At 32.7% G+C, this 16,138-nt stretch overlaps 1 protein-coding gene across 1 annotated transcript; it reads left to right on the top strand.

Annotated features, from left to right (window-relative positions):
- Nucleotides 1-338: 338 nt before the first annotated feature.
- LOC124827852 (phytosulfokines-like) lies at nucleotides 339-1,137 on the top strand. The gene is made up of 2 exons (XM_047301004.2): nucleotides 339-594; nucleotides 757-1,137. The coding sequence occupies exons 1-2, from the start codon at nucleotides 481-483 to the stop codon at nucleotides 868-870; spliced, it is 228 nt and encodes a 75-aa protein (XP_047156960.1). The 5' UTR covers nucleotides 339-480; the 3' UTR covers nucleotides 871-1,137.
- The last annotated feature ends 15,001 nt before the right edge of the window (nucleotides 1,138-16,138 follow it).

Below are 16,138 nucleotides of genomic sequence, written 5' to 3'. Positions count from 1 at the left end.
TGGAAAGAACAATAACGAAATAATTAATTTTGTCAAAAAACTCCACGTTAAAAGTCAGGATAAAAAATATAATAATTTATTTGAATTCTTTAATCAGTTTCCAAGCCCTGTAACAAATTTTCCAACCCCTATACAGAAGTTCCAATCCAAGGATTCTTTTTGGTCCTAGGTTGCTTTCTCGGTGCCTCTCCGTTTTTATCCACTGTTCAATATTCATGTGACTTACTGTTCATGGACAACTTTATTCAACAAAAAAGAAAAGCGTGTTTGAGGTTTTATTTATGTATCCCCCTGTTTCACAGTAGTTCCTCGATGCCCTTGGTCTTTGATTGTGAGCTACAATAAATAACTCACTTCCAAATTTCACACTTCTATTCGCATCCTTATCTCTATATATATTCCTTCTTTCACTCCCTCTACCATTCAAATCCCCTCTATTTCTTTTTCCATCTTAAAAACTTTTCATCCTTCTCTCCCAACATGACCAAGCTCACATCCTTCTTCTTCACCCTCTTACTGTTCTTCATGCTCTCCCATGCCATACGCCATGAACCAGCCTTTCACCAGGAATCTTTGACAGAACCGCACCAACAGGTTGGCTCAACTTTAATTATACTTAAACTAATTTTAGAGTTATAGATTCCTTATCTTTATCATTCATCTTTTCTAATTTAATAGTATCTACATACACACACTTTTATACTGATGGCGGTTAAATACTATATGATATTTATTAACTGATGTCATATTTTGCAGAGAGTTGAGGCGGTTGATGAGAGCTGTGATGGTTTTGGAGAGGATGAATGCTTGATGAAGAGAACACTCGCAGCTCACGTTGACTATATTTATACGCAAAAGCATAATCCTTGAAGAGAGAATATGAAATTACTCTAAGTAGTACTATGTTGCATCCATAATTTCACGTATGCAATGATAGGAATGAGAGTGTTTGATTGTTTTTATTTACAGTACATTAGAAGTTGGTAACTGGCTCATTTCTTTGGAATTGAGTATTGTGTGTGTTTTCTTCTATTTATATGTATATTAAACTGAAGTTTATGGAAATATCTGTCTTCTTGATAAAGTACATGTGGTCGGTAATCGTAAAGAAGAGTGTCTTCTTTCTTTTGACATTCATCTGACTGTCTGGAATTTTTCACATTTGCTTTATCTTATTAACGTAAGTTATATATAATATATCGATCATGGACTAAGGAATCACACATAAACCCACAACCCCATGTATATGTGTAGCAGATAATTCGAAAAGCAATCGTAAGTATTTCTTTAATCCTGGATTCGAAAAGATCAAATAGCCTCATGAAAAGCCGTAAAACATGAAGCTATTTTGTGGTATATATACCCATCTAATGTGTTTTATTTGGATGAATCATGAGTAAAATGTTGTATCTTTGACAAAGAAGGAAGAGATTGAATATGTCCCATGAAAGTGCTGTGGATTTAATGTTGCTTTGGCATATTAATTTGTGCGAGAAGTGACAAGTGAAGAAGCTAAAGACGTGGTAATGGCTAATTGCTTAGGTAACTGTAACCTCTGGATTTAATGCCTGTTATGGATCACTCTCTGGAGCACCCAGTATTAAATGTAATTCAACTACTTAGGTGACTTCTTCAGTTAGGGAGTTTGATCAGATTGGTTGATGGTTGAGGTTGAAGTTATAACTCTGAGTTCATTTAAATCACCCCCATCGGACATGTGAATGAAAAAGCATGGAAGAAATAAGAGGCTACAAAAAGATGCGTATAAACTCTATGCTGTTTGTATAGCTGTAAAATTCAAAAATCACGATTCTTAAACAATTACAGTTTTCTTTTTTACACAATAACTGTAGAGGTTAAAGGTCGCTTAATTTATCCAAACCTTTTTCATTACCCTACCAATCTATTTTATCAAAACAATGTAGTAGAAAAAACAATATCCATATTAACCATTTTTATTATTTTGACATTTTCGTCAATTTTTCATTTTTTTTTCTGTACCTTCCATAAGTTTTTTTTATTAATCTTTTCTTTTTCTTTGGCATGAATATCATTTCCAATTTGAACTTTTGTCCAAGATTTTCTTTTTCTTTGATATATTGCATTTTTTTTTTCATTCCTACGCATTCCTGTTGTTCCCACACTAGCCTGTGAAAGACGTTGTGTTGTTTTTGTTAGTTATGTTGTCTTTGTTAGATGTGTTATTCCTTTTACAAGGGTTTCTGTCAGTTTTTGTTTACATTTTCCATTATTCACCTTTGCTGATCAAAGATAAAGAGAATCGTGAGTGTTGTGCCTTTTTTCTTGATGAAAAAACAAGAAGAATTGTGAGTGCGCTTAGTAGAAAGGTTAATTTTTAGGTTTATGATTTTGTTTGTCATTCTATAGTTTACTTTTGTACTTTGTTGTTAGGCTGATTTATGCGTTTTTTTAAATTCCGATAATGTATTTTGATGTTTTACTTCATCATTTTATTTTACGGAATACTTGGTATTAATTTATTTATATTTTTTTTGTGAAAAATAAGTATAACAATATGTTTATATTCTTTTGTCCACTATAATTGTTTTGCTATGGAAGTTTTGCTGATATAAGTTGATTTCGTATTCCAGTGTCTATCCAATTGAAATTTAATATTTATATATTATATTAGAAAGTCACTAAAGAAATTAGAGGAAATAAAATATAAAAAAATCTTATAAAAAAAGTTACAACATAATTATACTTAAAATGAACGATACAATTGGTAAATTGAAAAGGCAGGTGTTTAAGTTCACTTTAGTATTTGGTATGATAAATCAGTATTTATTATATTTATTGTACTATTCACGGGTCCTTCATACATTGAACAAACAAAAAATAATAATAAAGTAATAAATTCGTCCATTTAGATTTAAATAGATTAAAATGTCGAATTACTAAATATAATTAGAAGTAGAATTAAGGTCAATAAAATATTGATAAGATACAAATGATCGTATTAATGGGAATTTTAGATGGGATGATATTTTTGACAAAGCTATGAAAGCTTTAAAGGGCAATATTACATTGTTTTGATATGCATGATCACCTTAAATATTATGGCACATACATAAAATCTCAAAATTATCTTTGGTGAGAGAGAGAGAGAAAAAGATAAGTATCATATACAATATTATATATTAATAATTATTAGGTATTGATTTGACGTCTAAAAGAAATTGTCATCTATCATTGCTCTTTCTTTATATCTTTTGTTTTATATTGACTTCGAACAACATTGGTGAATAAAATCCACCCTCGAACAATTACTCTGAACTCAAAGTATGTTTCCTTTACACGTAGATTCAGATTTTCCTATTGATTCCCAAACATTTGTTTTGTTTGAATTAAAACAAAAAAGCATTTGCAATCACCTACATTCATATCAGTTGAAGTTATAATCTGTTATTAATTATTAAGTTACGTAACATTCTCGTATAAGAGATTTCAAGTTAGGAGTATCTACAAATACGATGAGCCCCACCGTATTAATAAGAAAGGAAATAAAATGTATTTATTTTATGGAAATAAATAATAATATATTATGTGAGTACGGTTCATCTTTGCTAGTCGTATCGTACCTTTCTCTCCATACTATACTACCACACACTACGTATAAATGTCAAACGCAATTATTGGTTGGCTATAATTAATGGTCATATACGATTCAAAAGTTATTATTACATGTGGCTCAATAATTCCATAACCATATATTGGTAGGAATCGAAACATACCCCATTTAATTTCAAATCACCCTTTCTATACCTTTCTTCACCTTTACGTTAACTAAAACCTTTATTCAAATTATTCAAATTTGTGCATATTTTAAAAAATTTCCTTCTCATTTTCAATTTTGTTAGAGTTTACACTTCAATGTGCGTTGATTTTTAGTGTTCCTTTTTGCTTAAAATTCTTAATAAACCCTTTTCGTTTTCTGTTTATTTTTTCTTACATCTTTTACTGATATAAAGTTAATTAAATACATCAATTTATATATTCACAAATTATGTATATTCAACTCGCTAGTGTAAATTAACAGGAATATTATATTTATATTCAGTTTTTGAAGTGGATGAAAAGGAGATCAAAATGAGAAAAATAAAGAGATAAGAAGTTTATTGATGGGATATACATTGGACTAAGAAATGGAAGAGATAAAAAAAATATTCACACACGAAAGATATAACCCCTCTATTTAATTAGTATTATTATACTTTGTTTATACATCTCTTAATTACAATATATATATATATATATATATATATATATATATATATATATATATATATATATATATATATATATATATTAACCTACTACAGAAACATTAAAGTTAAGTATTTAAGTCAATTATTTTATTGAACTGATTTTTATAATATAATTAGTCAACTATTTTAAATAAAATAGATTATTCCTCTTACTTTCAAAATACTCATTTATTGAATTAAACTTAATTTTTTTTTTTATTATCATATATTCTTCCACTCTAGATATTCACATCTTAGGATTCAAGTTATTCTCACGTAATAAAGCAAAAAAAATTCCATTTCTAAGACACTCTCCTTTTTCATACCATTGTTTTATAATATAGAAATTTCTATCAAGTCTCATTAATGTCATTTTCTCTATGAGTCTAGTATTACTAGAGTCAAGATAATTTTATTAGTAGAGTCAAGATACATATCTTAAAAACCACCAAGTGTAGAATTTTCTCATTGGAAATAGCTACATTTATATTAATTACATATACATATCAAATATCACTCTTGCTTAGTGAGTGATTGCTTGTCTAACAAGTGCATTATTTGGAGAGTATCGTCTACTCTACTTAAAAACTTATGGATATATCAATTTGGTATTAATGGCTTCATCTCGTATTTTTTCTTTTTTAGAAATTATAAAAAAAGTATAACCTACTTCTAAAATAGGTTACTTGTAGAAATTCTTGTAGTTATATCAGTTGATCCCTTTTTGATCTACTTGAATGTTAACCTTAAATAAAATAAATTGACTTAACTTATATATTTCAAGATTTATACTCACACAAGTCAAACATTTCATAAATCAAAATTTAATAACAACTCTCAAGCATACATAGTTGTTTAATCAACCAAACATTAACTAAACATCTAGCGTTATCACATCTCATCACAAATTTCATCCACATCACAATAACAATCAATGGATAATGAGAAGAAAAAATAGCTAACTTTCCTTACCTAAATTGAATCATCTACTCGACTTTTCTCCATAAACTCAACTCTCACAAGATGTCCTATTCACAAAAACAGAGATACTCAAATCAATAATTTATAATGATAACCAATAGACAATATTCATCTTAAACCCTCCTAAGTCATGTAACTACAAAATAAACCAAATACATGTAAAAACTCAAAATAACTTAAGAATAGAACAAAAGATGAACTTATTTTGGTTGCAATTTTTTTTTGGTAGAAATATATTGTGTTTTACATTAAAATTCCTATGAAAGGGTCAAATATTTAAAGAAATGACCAATGAGATCATAAATCTAAAAGAAACGTTGAGAAAATTAAAAAAAAATAATTTTATAAACAACTTTTATAAAATAAAACTCGATTAATTGAGTTTTTTTTTTGTTATAATTTGTCTTTTTAATGATAAAATTATTAAAAGTCTATTTTTACTCTTTAGTTATTTTGTAGAATAAAAAGAAGATATATTTACTATAAATAACTTTAGAATTATTTTTAATAATTTTAAATTTAAAACCAAATTAATTATTTAAATGAGATGTGAATAAGAGAAAGATGTATATAACATTTAAAGATATGTGGTTTTATTTGTAGACATTGATTTTTATAGATTATCACGGTATTAATAGTAATTTTAAAAGTGGCTTTTATATGTGTCATTATAAAAAATAAGAAATTTAGTAATATACAAAAACTTTGAAATTGTTCCAATTAAAGTCTCATATTCATTTATCTGTTCCTTTCTAGAAATATTTATAGGGAAGTCTCTCCAAAATTACTCTTATTTTAATATTTTAAGTTACTCTGAAATTATTTGTTTATTGACTCAGTGTATTTTTACACTATGATAGTATATATTTTAAACTCTATTTTTTTTACTTCTTTTATATATTTCCATTTAATCCTTCATTTAACTCTCATTCTCAAGAGTTATATATTTTATTAAATGAAAACATACGGACAAACTATAAGAAAAATTTAACCATATTTATCTTTATTTTGCATTCCTTGAAGTTGTTTTTATTCGCAATAATTATATTATATTTTTATATGAAAATATCTATTAAATATTAAATTAATATATTTAAAAGTCAATTCATTAAAAGATTAATGAAATAATAAAACCATAGAAGAATAAAACAAATCACGTCCATTGTTCGTATTTTAAACAAGTTAACATTAAGCTCGCATTTACTCATTCAAATAACAATATTATATTTAAACGAGTTTTTCAACAATCAAATCTAAACTTGAAGCAATTATGTCAAAATTAATTAACATTTTCAACTATTAGGTTGAACTTCTGATAAAAAAGCTACTAGCTTGAACTTTGAAAATTGAATTTAGCTTCTCTGATACTCTCTTGTCCTGGTTGTCAACTTGGTTTGAGTCAAGTTCGATATGATGATTCAAGAATACAAATCTGATCTTCAATGGCCCTTTCTTCTGTCTTTAGAAACTAATGCTCATCAAAATCAAAGGCAATCATTGACTAAGGATTGCATTTTAAGGATATGGACAGATTTGATATCTACATGCTTCATATTTTCATTCTTGTCTGAGATGTCGTGTCCTGAAATTAAGGAACCAGAATTCTAATTATATCCATGTTGATTTTAATTCCAAAACTTTTGCACCTAAAGCAGCATTTACGACAAAGGAATTTAAACAAAAAATAAAAGTGTAAAATGTAGCATTTATTGGATCAACTCATTCTATTATATGGGCTTTGGCCCAAATTTTATTTGAGCTTCTACTCTCCAATGACCGGGTGTTTCACCCTACACCTCCAATCTTCTAAAATATCTCTAATTAATGAGGTAATTGTTTGTTAACTTTATGTTTGTTCAAAAATTGTATATTAAGCATTGACTACACTCCATTTCACCCTATCATGTGAAGAGAGATTGTTGGTTGGACTGTTGTTACTTGATTGCATTGTTGGTTGGGATGCGTACTTCCTGGTGGTGTGCTGGTTGCATTGGTCGTTGGAGATTGTTGGGAGGTTAATAATTTATTTTTGTTGTAATCTGTTTTAGTTGTATGAGAAACACATCAACAATTAATAGAATAGAAATAAACTTCACATGTCCATATTTGAATGTTAGTTATGCTTTATTATATAAAAGTTTAATTATATTAGTTATTTAATTATTTTATTTGTTTATAGTTATTTTTAAATGGGTTAAATATGTTTTTAGTCCCTAAACTATTGGTCGTTTCTGGTTTTCGTCCCTCTTTCAAAATAAGGTACAATTTAGTTCTCATTCTTTTCGAAACTTTGGTTTTAGTCCTCGAAAACTAACACCGTTAAAAATGTGCTGATGTGTCTAACGTTTCTGTCCACGTGTAATTGCTTTTTTGCTGACGTGTGTTAAGTCATATGGGGATGGAACTGATTCCTCTTTAATCTGGAATGAAATTGGTACTCAAAATCAGTTACAATTCGTGTTAGTGTTGTTGTTCTTTCTTTGGGTTTGGTTCGTGGTTCATCTGCGCGTGCATTTTCGTGGTTCATGTGTTCGTTCTTTGCGTTTGGTTCGTGAAAGAAAGGGATTTCTTTGTGGTTCGTTGAGGTGGTTCGTTGAAGAAGAAAGGCGATTCTGTGTGGTTCGTTGAGCAAGGTAATATTTTAGTTTAAGTTTAACTTGTTTTCTCTATGATTCGTTGAACAAGAAAAGTAATTGTGTGTGTAATGGGCATTCCGCTGTGCATTGTCAGTCTAATGTGGGAAGTTTTCATTTTACCTTATAGGAAAAATGATTTTTGACGTGTGTTTGTATCATATGGGGAAGTTCATGAATAACAAGGGTCTAGAATATGTGGGAGGAGAGATACATGTTATTAGGGGAATCGATCTCGACATGTGGTCATACTTTGAAGCGGTGGGATTTGTTAGAGAATTCAAGTACTGTGGAGAGTTCAAACTTTGGTGGAAGGGTTCGAAACAAAAGGCAATGAACAACCTCAGACCACTGACAGATGACAGAGAAGCCATTTTGTTGGCTAACTATGCAGAGGCAAATAAGGAGGAAGTTGAAATCTATGTTCAACATGGCCAACCAAGTCAGGCAGAGAAAATTACTTTTCTTACATTTGGTCAGGAGGCAGAGGAAGTAAGAGTACAGGAGATGGAGGAAGAGGTTGTTATGGATGAAGAAGATATTGGTGGGGTGGAGGGAAATGTTGAAGTACAAGACTTGGTAGTAGATGACGAAGAGGAAGAGGGGAATGTTGAGGGAGAAATGGTGGAAGAGCAAGAGGAAGAGGGGAATGTTGAGGGAGAGGAGGTGGAAGAGCAAGAGGAAGAGGGGAATGTTGAGAGACAAATGGTGGAAGAGCAAGAGGAGAGAATGACAAATGGTGATGATGGGTTTGGGATGGACAATGTGACGATGGAGGAAGAGAGAAGAAATATTAATCCAGTTTTGGATAAGTGGAAGAGAATGAAAAAGAAAAATAAAAGTGTTAGGAGCAGATTTGGAGATAGTGAGGGGGCATTTGTCATTAAGGAAGAGGTTGGACAACATGAGATAAATGAAGTTTATGATACAGAAGAGTTGTCCTCAAATGTAGATAATGATGAGGATGTGAAGGAGAATAAAAGGCACTTTCCAAAGTATAAAGCAGAAGATATGACTAGGGGATTCAATTTTAGATTGGGAATGGAGTTTAAGTGTTTGAAGGATTTTAAGAGTGCCTTACAGGAGCATAGCGTTTTGAATGGATATGGACACAATGTAAAAAGACCAATATTGCTATAAGATGTAGCACTTGCAATGCATATGGACACAATGTAAGGACATGTAAAAAGAACCAGAAAAGCAAGGTAAATCTTCTTGGTAATGTTATTTACAAGTTCATTTATTTACAATTATTTGTTATCTAACTATCTTACTCCTTTCATAGGACAAAAAGGGGGCGTCTACATCAACACCTGGATCTGCATCAAGAAGGACTGCATCTGCTGGAAGGGGGGCATCTGCATCAATTGCAAGGGGGGCTGCATCAATTGTTGGGAGGGAGGCATCTGCATCTGCATCACAAGCTGGAAGGAGATCAGCCAGAGATGCAGGGGCTGGGGCTACACCAACATCACAAGCTGGAGGATCTGCAACTATGCGTGAAGGGGGAAGAAGAGCATCCTCAAGAGTGGCTGGACAAATTGTAGGGTCTCAAGCAAGTTGTAATTGAAGGATGTAATTTCAGACAAATTGTAGTGGTTGTAGGCTCTCAAGCAAGTTGTAATTAAAGTAGTGGCTGTATTGGACAACTTTTTTGTGTTGTACTGACTGTAACCATTTAAAGTATGCTGGGACCACTATTTGTACGACTTCTTTATTAATCAATATGGACCACTTTGCTTTGCTTTTACTTATGTTGTAACTGTTTAAGCTGTTGTCTGCTAAAGTGTGCTTCATTATGTTCCTTTTAGTGTCTTTATACATTTTAAACTGGTTTTTCATACTGCTAAACTGGTTTAAAAATTTGAGGTTTCTGGTTTTTCATACAATTTGGTGGCAGTTTCTAGTATTAGTCCCTCTGCTGGCTGCTAGAACAAGCTACAATTTGGTGGCAGTTTCTGGTTTTAGTCCCTCTGTTGGCTGTTGGAACAAGCTACAATTTGGTGGCAGTTTCTGGTTTTAGTCCCTCTGCTGGCTGCTGGAACAAGCTACAATTTGGTGGCAGTTTCTGGTTTTAGTCCCTCTGCTGGCTGTTGGAACAAGCTACAATTTGGTGGCAGTTTCTGATTTCTGCAAATTTGTCATTCCAAACCACCACTTTTGGTGCTAAAGAGCAACTCATACAATGATATTTTCATCTGGAAGCTTTTAGCCTCTGCTGGCAGTTAGTACATGTCAAATTTGCGTAAAACAAAGTTGCTCAAATCATCACATTAACATTCCAAACTCGTTTATGCAAAATTGACATTTAAACCCCCAAATTTTGAACACTTTTTCTGATAAGTTGCAGAATTGGGTGATTTTGTGGTTCTATTCTGTCACACTTTTTTTGAACATTAGCTTGGATTCTGTCACACTATTTTTTGAACATCTTAAATTGGTAGTCAAAGCTTGCTTTACAAACAAGAACACAGTCTGCATTGTAAAATTGGTAGTCAAAGCTGCTAATATTTCCAAAGTATATAACACAAATGCACATAACACAACCATCAGGGCACAATTGAACTAAACTTCCACATTTTATTCAATTTAAAACTTGCTTGTACATCCACAACACAACCTATCTAATTAAAATTTACCTTCAACACAAACAGAATACAAAATATAGCTGTTAATGCCCATGACAATACAAAAAACACCAACATCATTTTTAAATTTTTTCTCTCTTCCTCTAATTTCTTCTTCAACTTGTCCTTCTTCTTCCTTAGATCCAACACAACATTTTCAATACACACTTCAACATCTTCACTCTTCCTTTGTAAGCTTCCTTCCATTACAAAATCTCCTTCATCAACCCATTCAAAGAAGTTACAGCTTGAATTACTCTGCAAATGAAAATTACAAATCACCAATACAATCTTCAACACAATAAATAAAGCTTTTATTCTCACTTACTGCCCAATTTCTACATCTATAAAATAGTCTCCCTTTGTTCTTCAATGTAGTTGCCTTCAACAACAACAATCTTTCCCCACAACCACAGTTTTTTGAAGCTAAGTGAGAGGATCCACATGTTTGGGACATTCCAGAACCTATGCTCCTTGGTGTGCAACCTCCTCTATCACCTTTCATTTCCCTTCAAAAGTGATTAACAAAGAAACTCAAGTTCGAAACCAAAACCCTTGAACAAAACCCTATATCCCCAAATCCATCCATCATTTTAAACCAAAACAAAGACGAATATGAACTTACGTGGCCAACTCCACCAATGCCGAAGAAGGTGATATCCAAGCTTGAACCTTCTTTCCACTTCGTCTTTGCTCAAATCCTTCAGACAACACTTTGCAATGAAACTAATAAACCAAACTTTACCAATGTTGGATTAACTTTGCATTTTAACTGTAAGAACACGTGGACAGAGACATTAGAACACGTGGACAGAGACGTTAGAAACATCAGCACATTTTTAACGGTGTTAGTTTTCGAGGACTAAAACCAAAGTTTCGAAAAGAATGAGGACCAAATTGTACCTTATTTTGAAAGAGGGACGAAAACCAGAAACGGCCAATAGTTTAGGGACTAAAAACATATTTAACCCTTAAATTTATAATTTATTTTTAAATTATATAATTGAAAATATATTGTGAATTATGTAATTGGTAATATATTTTTAAATTTGTAAAACAATGTGTCGAATTCTAAAAAAAGGTTTAATAGTAAATATTTTAATTTGTTTAACACCAAATACCAAGAGTTTATTGAGATGAAGGAAAAAAATAATTTATTTTATTAAAAAATTAAATATATTTTTAGTTTTTTAAAATTAATATAAAAAATTAGAAATTTAATGTAAAATTAGAATTTGTTTAAAATTTTGATATAATTTTTAATTCAATTATATTACTTTTTTTAACTAATGTATTAAACGTATTTTATAATGTATTAAAGGTATTTTATATTAATATTTGACATGTTTATATTATTTACCACATTTTTATTTTAATATCAAAAAATTAACATAGTAAAGAAAGGTATTTTGACCAAAAAAGTTTTATAACCCGATTACTCTTCTTTTCTTTATTTTACTATTTCCTTTTTCTTCTTATTGTGCATTATCTTCTTATCGCGCATTATCGGAGTTTAATAATTTTTTCTTTTTAATCATTGATCTCTAATTAAGTGTTTTTTTTTTCTCTTAGAAATTTTCTATAGGTTGCACAATTTAAAATATTTTTTATTTTTTATTTTTTATTATAGAATATGCAATTTATAACATAAATTTATATTCTAGATTTTGTATTCTAGAACTTATATTTAAAATATAAATTTATAGATTAATAAATACTTAAAATTGTAAATCTATTGTCCAAACTTTCTAAATAAATATATTCTTATTGTAAATTATGGATTATAAATTTATATTGTAGATTATATGATTAAAATATATATTTTTATTCTAAATTTTAGAACTATTATTTATGGAGGGACAACACATAATTTCACAATGGAAAGACAATTGTGATTGGTGAATTGTGAGAAATTGGTGAGGTATTGGTGAGGTATTGGTATGGGAGGTATCAATATGGTGAGGTATTGGTATTGGTGAGATATTGGTATCGGTGACGTATTGGTATCGGTGACGTATTGGTATCGATGACGTATTGGTATCGGTGACGTATTGGTATCGGTGACGTATTGGTATCGGTGACGTATCGGTATCGGTGAGGTATCGGTATCGGTGAGGTATCAGTATCGGTGAGGTATCGGTATCGGTGAAGTATCAGTATCGGTGAGGTATCGGTATTGATGAGGTATCAGTATCGTATCGGTGAGGTATCCGTATCGTATCGGTGAGGTATCAGTGAGAGATTTCTGTGAGAGATTTCGGTGAGAGATTTCGGTGAGAGATTTCGCTGAGAGATTTCGGTGAGAGATTTCGGTGAGAGATTTCGGTGAGAGATTTCGGTGAGATATTTCGGTGAGATCTCGGTGAGATATCGGTGAGATCTCGGTGAGATATCGGTGAGATCTCGGTGAGATATCGGTGAGATCTCGGTGAGATATCGGTGAGATCTCGGTGAGATATCGGTGAGATCTCGGTGAGATCTCGGTGAGATATCGGTGAGATCTCGGTGAGATATCGGTGAGATATCGGTGAGATATCGGTGAGATCTCGGTGAGATATCGGTGAGATATCGGTGAGATCTCGGTGAGATATCGGTGAGATATCGGTGAGATCTCGGTGAGATATCGGTGAGAAATTGGTGAGAAATTGGTGAGATATTGGTGAGAAATTGGTGAGTTATTGGTGAGACATTGGGGAGAAATTGGTGAGAAATTGGGGAGAAATTGGGGAGATGGTGAGATACTGATATTGGTGAGAAATTGGTGAGGTAATGGTGAGAAATTTGTGACGTAATGGTGAGGTAATGATGAGATATTGGTGACGTATTGGTGAGATTTTTGAGATATTGGTGAGATTTTTGAGATATTGGTGAGATATTGGTGAGGTATGGGTGAGGTAATGGTGAGGTAATGGTGAGGTATCGGTGAGATATCGGTGAGATATCGGTGAGGTATCGGTGAGTTATCGGTGAGGTATCAGTGAGCTATCAGTGAGATATTGGTGAGGTATCGGTGAGGTATCTGTGAGATACCGGTGAGATATCGGTGAGGTATCACTAAGGTATCGGTGAGATATCGGTGAGATATCGGTGAGATATCGGTTAGATATCGATGAGATATCGGTGAGAAAAGGTGAGATATGGATCTTGGTGAGATATTGATCTTGGTGAGATATTAATATTGGTGAGATATTGAAATTGGTGAGATATTGGTTAGATATTCGTGAGATATTGGTGGATATTGGTGAGATATGATATTGATGAGATATTGGTGAGATATTGGTGGATATTGTTGAGAAATTGGTGAGAAATTTGTGAGATATAGATGAGATATTGGTGAGATATTGGTGAGATATTTGTGAGATATTGGTGAGATATTGGTGAGATATTGATGATATATTTGTGAGAAATTGGTGATATTGGTGAGATATTGGTGAGATATTGGTGAGATATTTGTGAGATGTTGGTGAGAAATTGGTGAGAAATTGGTGAGATATTGGTGAGAAATTGGTGATATATTGGTGAGATATTCGTGAGATATTAGTGAGATATTGGAGAGATATTTGTGAGTGAGATATTGGTAAGTGAGAAATTGGTGTGAAATTGGTGAGATATTGGTGAGATATTGGTGAGAAGTTGGTGAGAATTTACCGAGAAATTAGTGAGAAATTAAAGAGAAATTTGTGAGAAATTGGTGAGAAATTGTGAGAAATTGGTGAAAAATTGGTGAGAAATTGGTGGATATTGGTGAGTAATAGTGAGGTAATGGTGAGGTAATGGTGAGATAATGGTGAGATAATGGTGAGGTAATTGTGAGGTAATGGTGAGATAATAGTGAGATAATGGTGAGATATCGGTGAGATATCGGTGAGATACCGGTGAGATACCGGTGAGATATCGGTGAGATATGGGTGAGATATCGATCTTGGTGAGAAATTGGTGAGATCTTGGTGAGAAATTGGTGAGAAATTGGTGAGAAATTGGTGAGAAATTTGTGAGAAATTGGTTAGAAATTTGTGAGATATTGGTGAGATATCGGTGAGATATTGGTGAGATATGGGTGAGAAATTTGTGAGATATTGGTGAGAAATTGGTGAGAAATTGGAGAGATATTGATATTGGTGAGAAATCGGTGAGATATCGGTGAGATCTCGATGAGATGTCGGTGAGATATCGGTGAGATATCGGTGAGATATGGGTGAGATATCGGTGAGATATCGGTGAGATATGGGTGAGATATCGGTGAGATATCGGTGAGATATGGGTGAGATATGGGTGAGATATGGGTGAGATATCGATCTTGGTGAGAAATTGGTGAGATATTGGTGAGATATTAGTGAGGTATGGGTGAGGTAATGTGAGGTAATGGTGAGGTAGGTAGGTAACGGTGAGGTAAGGTTGAGGTAATGGTGAGGTATCGGTGAGATATCGGTTAGGTATCGGTGAGGTATCGGTGAGGTATCGATGAGTTGTCGGTGAGGTAATAGTGAGATATCGATGAGGTATCGGTGAGGTATCGGTGAGGTATCTGTGAGATATCGGTGAGGTATCGGTGAGGTATTGGTGAGATATCGGTGAGGTATCGGTGAGTTATCGGTGAGGTATCGGTGAGGTATCGATGAGATATCGGTGAGATATCGGTGAGATGTGGGTGAGATATCGATGAGAAATGAGTGAGATATCGGTGAGGTATCGGTGAGGTATCGATGAGATATCGGTGAGATATCGGTGAGATGTGGGTGAGATATCGATGAGAAATGAGTGAGATATGGATCTTGGTGAGATATTGATCTTGGTGAGATATTGATATTGGTGAGATATTTGTGGATATTGGTGAGAGATTGATATTGATGAGGTATTGGTGATATTTTGGTGGATTTTGGTGAGAAATTGGTGTGAAATTGGTGAGATATTGGTGATAAGTTCGTGAGAAATTAGTGAGAAATTGGTGAGAAATTGGTGAAAAATTAGTGAGAAATTGGTGAGATATTGGTGAGGTAATGGTGAGGTAATGGTGAGATAATGGTGAGATAATGGTGAGGTAATTGTGAGGTAATAATGGTGAGATAATAGTGAGATAATAGTGAGATATCTGTGAGATATCGGTGAGATACCGGTGAGATATCGGTGAGATATGGGTGAGATATGGGTGAGATATCGATCTTGGTGAGAAATTGGTGAAATCTTGGTGAGATCTTGGTGAGAAATTGGTGAGAAGTTGGTGAGATCTTGGTGAGAAATTGGTGAGAAATTTGTGAGAAATTGGTGAGAAATTTGTGAGATATTGGTGAGATATTGGTGAGATATTTGTGAGAAATTTGTGAGATATTGGTGAGAAATTGGTGAGAAATTGGAGAGATATTGATATTTGTGAGAAATCGGTGAGAAATTGGTGAGATATCGGTGAGAAATCGGTGAGATATCGGTGAGATCTCGGTGAGATCTCGGTGAGATCTCGGTGAGATCTCGGTGAGATCTCGGTGAGATATTGGTGTGAAATTGGTGAGAAATTGGTGAGATACTGATATTGGTGAGAAATTGGTGAGATATTGGGGAGAAATTGGTGAGAAATTGGGGAGAAATTGGGGAGAAATTGGTGAGATACTGATATTGGTGAAATATTGGTGAGATA

The sequence above is a fragment of the Vigna umbellata genome, chromosome 1 (assembly GCF_029865625.1).
Source record: "Vigna umbellata cultivar VRB3 chromosome 1, Vumbellata_1.0, whole genome shotgun sequence".
In the NCBI taxonomy this organism is placed as follows: Eukaryota; Viridiplantae; Streptophyta; class Magnoliopsida; order Fabales; family Fabaceae; genus Vigna; species Vigna umbellata.
The sequence above is the reverse complement of the archived record's forward strand: the minus strand, read 5'-3'. Positions and strand labels throughout refer to the sequence as shown.

Coding starts and splice junctions, on each gene's coding strand:
- LOC124827852 (XM_047301004.2), top strand. CDS start 481: ATGACCAAGCTCACATCCTTCTTCTTCACCCTCTTACTGTTCTTCATG. Junction 595..756: donor TGACAGAACCGCACCAACAG/GTTGGCTCAACT, acceptor CATATTTTGCAG/AGAGTTGAGGCGGTTGATGA.